We start from the raw sequence: 5754 nt of genomic DNA, 5'->3' as shown, positions 1-5754 counted from the left end.
AAAGAGTGAAAGCTGCCCATGAACTTGACTCGCCCTGTTGAGAAGCAACTGAAAGCAATGAAGCTCCTGCAGAGGATCCAGGACTGTCAGCAGATCTTGTGAAGACGGAACCAGTGAGTGAAGAAGCAGGAGAAATAGACAGTCTACTGGCAAGGAAAATGGAGCCCCCAAATAGAGCAGATGCGACACCGTAACTAGCATCTTAAGTTCGTGGAGGACAGGACGTAGCCCATTTAGTAGCACCAATGGGAAAAGAAACTACTTACAGCAATGCTCCTGGGAGAAAATGCCCTGGACTTTCTAATGACTGCAGATACCACAACATGCATCTTTCTCTCAACGCCCTATGATTTTCAGGTGAGGCTACAGTTATAACATTCAGAATTCCTGAAATTATCTGTGGTAAAATCCAGTTATAAAAATCATGTAATTCAAGGATAACATTGTAATCTTAAGCCTTATATAACATTGTAACTTTCAAAATATGTAGTGATCTTTCCATTGGATATAACCAGCAGTGGAGAAAAGTTTTGTTAGTTGTACAGTGTCTGATGACAAACAAAACTATGTTAATTTTACAATATACTGTATTTGCTGGTGCTATTTTTATACAGAAAAGCAACAGCCTTGTAGGAAAACAAGAAACAGTTTAGTAATAAAACATTCAAGTTCATTAAAAAAAGAGTTTAATATTCAAGGATACACACAAATTCAATGTTAGTCCCATACCTGTGTCTGTCTTCAAAAAACTGGTACTCGATTCTCGTGTCTCCTTTTGGTTGAGCAGACAGGAGAGCATCCACCTTCATGACCAAGTCACTTGCCCTGAAATTTGTGGTTGGTAAAGATTCAACATCTCTTTAAGCTGAAAGTTTTTCCAATTATTGCTGAAGATAGTATAATCAGCCAGAGTAGTGAACCCAACAAGATGGCTTGAAGAAAGTATGAACTTTGTACCAACAGGCATGAGAAAAGTACTGATTTTGAGAATGGTTAGTTTTATAACTCTGGGGAAGGTACTGATTTTTCCTTATGTGAATGGAGATGATATTTTGCAAGTGGTTGTACGTCGATCTATGAACCAGGAGGTCACGGTTCGATTCCCAGCCAGGGCACATGTCTGGCTTGTGAGCTCGATCCCCAGTGTGGGGCATGCAGGAGGCAGCTGATCCATGATTTTCTCTCTCTCTCTTCCTCTCTCTGAAATCAATAAAAATATACTAAAAAAAAAAAAAAGGAAACTTCATAAAGGCTCAGAGGGCACCACGATCAAACAGCCCGCAGCTGAGCTTCCAAAAGCTGAGAACAGTCTCGTGCCTGCAGGCCTGGTCACACATGAAAGCTGTGGCTGTGATGAGGGAAGGGTGTGCTCCAAGGTGGAGCAGCATGGGCATCAGTGAAAAGACCTAGGCGGGCAAGGTAATGCTAACAGTGTTAGAACCCATCATTTGGCAGCCCCATAACTACCTTATCTCCCTAAATTCACCCAGGACAGGCTCAGCGCCATCTCTGGTTAATGAAAGGCAAGGCTTCCGGGCAATTCTATACTACTCCACAAAGACTCCAAGGGGCTATCCCCTAAACCCCCGCAGAAAGAGGGAGGGACCCATGAGCATACACCATACCAAGCCCCTGCCTATGCCCATGACAGGGTGCCTCAAGTCATGGGCACCTCCTAGCCTGCTTTAGGGAACTGCTCAGGGCATCACTTCAGAGACATGGAGGTAAAAGGGTACCTCTTGATCTGTAAGGAAAAAAGATCCCTTGCCATATCACCCAAGACTTGGCAAAGAGACTATTTGGCAACTACTGAAGTCAACACCTCGCTAAGACATGCATCTTGAATTCTACAGCATGATGGTATTATGAAAAAGATGAATAAAGCTCCAGAACTTTTAAATTTTATATCCTCCACTACACAACAAAGAACAATATCAGAAGAGTGAAAGGGCAACCCACGCAGTGGGAGAAACTACCTGCATATCATATACGTGTGAAGTGTTGCTACCAAGAATATAAAGAACTCCTACAAATCAACAAACAAAATGAGCAAAGATATACAAATGGCCAATGAGCACATGAAAAGATGTTCAATATCACTAATCCTTAGGAAATACCAAACCACAAAGAGATACCACTTCATACCCATTAGAATGGGTATTATGAAAACAACAACACAAAATAACAAGTGCTGGTGAGGATGTGGAGAACTTGGAGTCCTTAGCATTCCTAGTGATAAGTAAAATGGTACAGCCTCTATGACAGCACTGATAGGAGGGCTGGAAACATGGAAAAGACTGGCCCCATATCCATGTATGCCACTTAAGAATTAAATAGGTTACCTTGGGCCCTAGCTGGTTTGACTCAGTGGCTAGAGCGTCAGCCTGCAGACCGAAGGGTCCTGGTTGCAGGACCTCAGTTGCAGGTTCCTCCTTGGCCTGGTCAGGGAGTGTGCAGGAGGCAACCAATCAAAATATCACAGTGATATTTCTCTCTGTCTTTCCCTCTCTCTTCCACTCGCTCTAAAAATCAATGGAAAAATATCCTTGGGTGAGGAGTAAAAAAAAAGAAAGAAAGCGATACCTGTCTTCAGAAGTGCCCCTGAGGTGCCAGGGGTCCCAGCCCCACACCAAGCCCCCCTGCCAGGGTTCCAGTGCCAGAAAGAGAAGTCCCCATAAGTTCTGGGTATAAAACCAGCAGGGATTGTGGCTGAGTGACACAGAGGCTGCTGGAGTCCCAGGTGTTCCTCTTAAAGGGCCAGCACATGAACTTACTCAAACTCACTCATTCTGAGCTCCAGTGCTGGGGCAGTGGCTCAAAAGGCACATCAGGGACATTCAGGGAGGAACTGCAGTGTCTGGCATCAGAGTGGGAGCTGAAGAGCTAGCCTTCTCCCAGAAAGAAGTGCTGGCAGAGGCCACTGCTCCTCTGCTGAGCCACCACTACACCACAGAGCCAGCAGGCGGGAGCCCGATCTGAGTTTCTGTCAACCTGGCCAACACTGTTTGCCCCATCTTGATGACTCCCTGAGACCCTGCCCATCCAACTTACACACCCACCTAAGCCATTTCCATCCTAAAATCTCTTAAAGGTTCACAAACCCCACACAAGCGGCATCTGGTCAAGGCATGCCATATACTTTTTGCTAAGTGGCTCCAAGCTGGGCACTAGCAGCAACTGGCCACAGTACATAGTTTGATCTTTCTTAGGCTCCTCCAAGCCCACCACAAGTAGCAGCCATCTGCAGATTGTTTTGTAGGTCATGCTGGGTCGCCCTGGCAGGGTACAGGTGGCAGCTGATTTTGGCCTGCCCCTCCAGGTAAGCCCCAGAGCCAGCACAACTGGTGGTCAGCTTCAGACCATGCAAGTTCACCAACCAAATACTACCCCAAGTGACACATTCAAGGGGTGAACTCTTCGGGCATCAGGGCTCTGGTGAAGTGATGAGTATTGCTCCATCAGGTCAGCCCCTGCACAACAGCTCCTCATTGTGGTTGCAACTAATCCTCACAACCAATCAGCCTGGGGATAAATTCCTTCCATTGACCTGTCCAAAGCAATCAAGGTTCCATTATAACAAGAGGGGGCACACAACCCACACAGGGGGTGCACCAGTGCGGTGATCAAGGAGGCTCCTTCCTCTACTGGGCCCTCTGGGATTACTAATACAATAGGCCACTCTACCAATACCAGGATATACAGCAGCTCTACCGAATACAAAGAAACAAAACACATCAATGCATCCAAAATAATGAGACAAAGAAACATGTCCCAAATGAAACAACAGAACAATACTCCAGAAAAAGAACTAAAAAAATGGAGAGAAGCAATCTACCAGATGCAGAGTTCAAGACACAGGTTATAAGCATGCTCAGTGAGAACTTCAACAAAAAGATAGAAAACATAAAAATGGAGGTAGGAATCATAAAAAAATAACCAATCAGAAATGAAGACTAAAAGAACTGAAATGAGAAATACATTACAGGGAATCAACAGCAGAGTAGATAAAGCAGAGGGTCAAATTAGCAATTAGAGAGAAAAGGAAGCAGAAAACACCCAATCTGAATGGAAAAAAAGAATTTATAAAAGGTGATAGTTTAAGGGACCTCTGGGTAGCATGACAACATTCACACCATAGGGGTACCAGAAGGAAAAAAGAGGAAGCAAGGAAATGAAAACCTAGTTGAAGAAATTATGACAGAAAACTTCCCTAACCTGAAGGAAAAAGACACGCAAGTCCAGGAAGCACAGACTCCCAAACAAGATGAACCCAAAGAGGCCACACCAAAACACATCATGATTAAAATGCCAAAAGTTAAAGACAAAGAGATAATCTTAAAAGCAGCAAGAGAAAAGCATAAGCTTCCATGAGACTATCAGCTCGTTTCTCAACAGAAACTTTGCAGGTCGAAAGGACTGGCACAAAATATTTAAAGTTATGAAAAGCAGGGACCTACAAACAAGACTACTCGACCCAGCAAAACTATCATTTCTAATCAAAGGACAGTTAAAGAGCTTTTCAGCCAAGAAAAAGCTAAAGGAGTCTCTATGACAACACTGATCACCACCAAAACAGTATTATAAGAAATATTAAAATGACTTAAGAGGAAATAAAGAACACATAAATATACTAAATGAAAATAACTATATACCTATCAATAATCACTTTATTATAAATGAAATAAATGTTCCAATCAAAAGACAGAGGGTGACTGAATGGATTAGAAAACAAGACCCATATATATATGCTGTATATAAGAGACCCACCTCAGGTCAAAAGATACTGAAAGTAAAGTGATAATAAAATATAGTTCATGTAAATGGAAATTTTAAAAAGCTGGGGCAGCAATATGTGTATCAGACAAAATAGACTTTAACACAAAAGCTATAGTAAAAGGCAAACAAATACACTACATAATGATAAAGGGAGTAACTCAACAAGAGGATATAACTCTTGTAAACATTTATGCACCCAACAGAGGAGCACCTAAATATATAAAGCATATCTTATCCTATATAATAAAAGAGAAACATGCAAATTAGCCGCCCCTCTGCTACGCTAAAGCCACACCCACAAGCCAATCTGAATAACTATGCAAATTATCCAACAAAGAGGGCAGTTAATTTGCATACCCAGGTGTCAAGCGCCCCAGGAGGCGACGGCAGCTGTGGCCACGGGCTCCCAGGACTTTCGCCGGTTGGGGAGGCACGGCCGCCCATGCCTAGCCACGCCCGCAGGCTCCCGGGACCTTGCTGGCGGAGAGCGGGAGGTTTGGAGGACTTGGCAGAGCAGGAGGCCTCTGGACATAGAGCAGAGCAAGAGAGGGCGCGGCTCCCTGTAACCCAGCTTCCTCATCACAGCTGTGGAAACTGACAGCAGGGAGGAGGAAGTCCCACCCCCACAGAATGAGCTAGAATCAGCCTTTGGTCAGACAGCTCTCAGTGGCCTGATAGCCAGGACTCTCATTCACCTGCATCTCAGACCGTGATAGTAGAGAGGTGGGACTATGTCTAAAGAACACCTGTTGATACAACGTAGCTCTGCAGCTGAAAGGTGCCGGCGTTATCGACAGAAAGGGTCTGCAGAGCAGCATGCGTCTGATCTTGAAAGAAGGCGGCACCTGCGACAGGATGTATCTGAACATCAGCTACTGGAAAAACATCGCTCTGATGCCGAAAAACACCGGCGTCATCGACAGAAAATGTCTAAAGACCAACATGCCTTTGAAGTTGAAAGAAGGCGGTGGCGCTGAC

General features: G+C 44.3%; 1 protein-coding gene across 4 annotated transcripts in view; it reads right to left on the bottom strand.

The window, feature by feature from the left end:
* Positions 1-5754, bottom strand: part of UGGT1 (UDP-glucose glycoprotein glucosyltransferase 1) — a 160754-nt gene that overhangs the window by 47229 nt on the left and 107771 nt on the right. For all 4 annotated transcript variants that reach the window (XM_006754769.2, XM_015571681.1, XM_006754768.2 and 1 more), the window contains one exon: positions 730-825. In XM_006754769.2, coding sequence (XP_006754832.1) covers positions 730-825 — 96 coding nt within the window. The remainder of the gene's footprint in view (positions 1-729; positions 826-5754) is intronic.

This window comes from Myotis davidii, unplaced genomic scaffold, assembly GCF_000327345.1.
Source record: "Myotis davidii unplaced genomic scaffold, ASM32734v1 scaffold113, whole genome shotgun sequence".
NCBI classification, from domain to species: domain Eukaryota; kingdom Metazoa; phylum Chordata; class Mammalia; order Chiroptera; family Vespertilionidae; genus Myotis; species Myotis davidii.
Note: the sequence above shows the minus strand (reverse complement) of the source record. Positions and strands in the feature narration are given on the sequence as shown.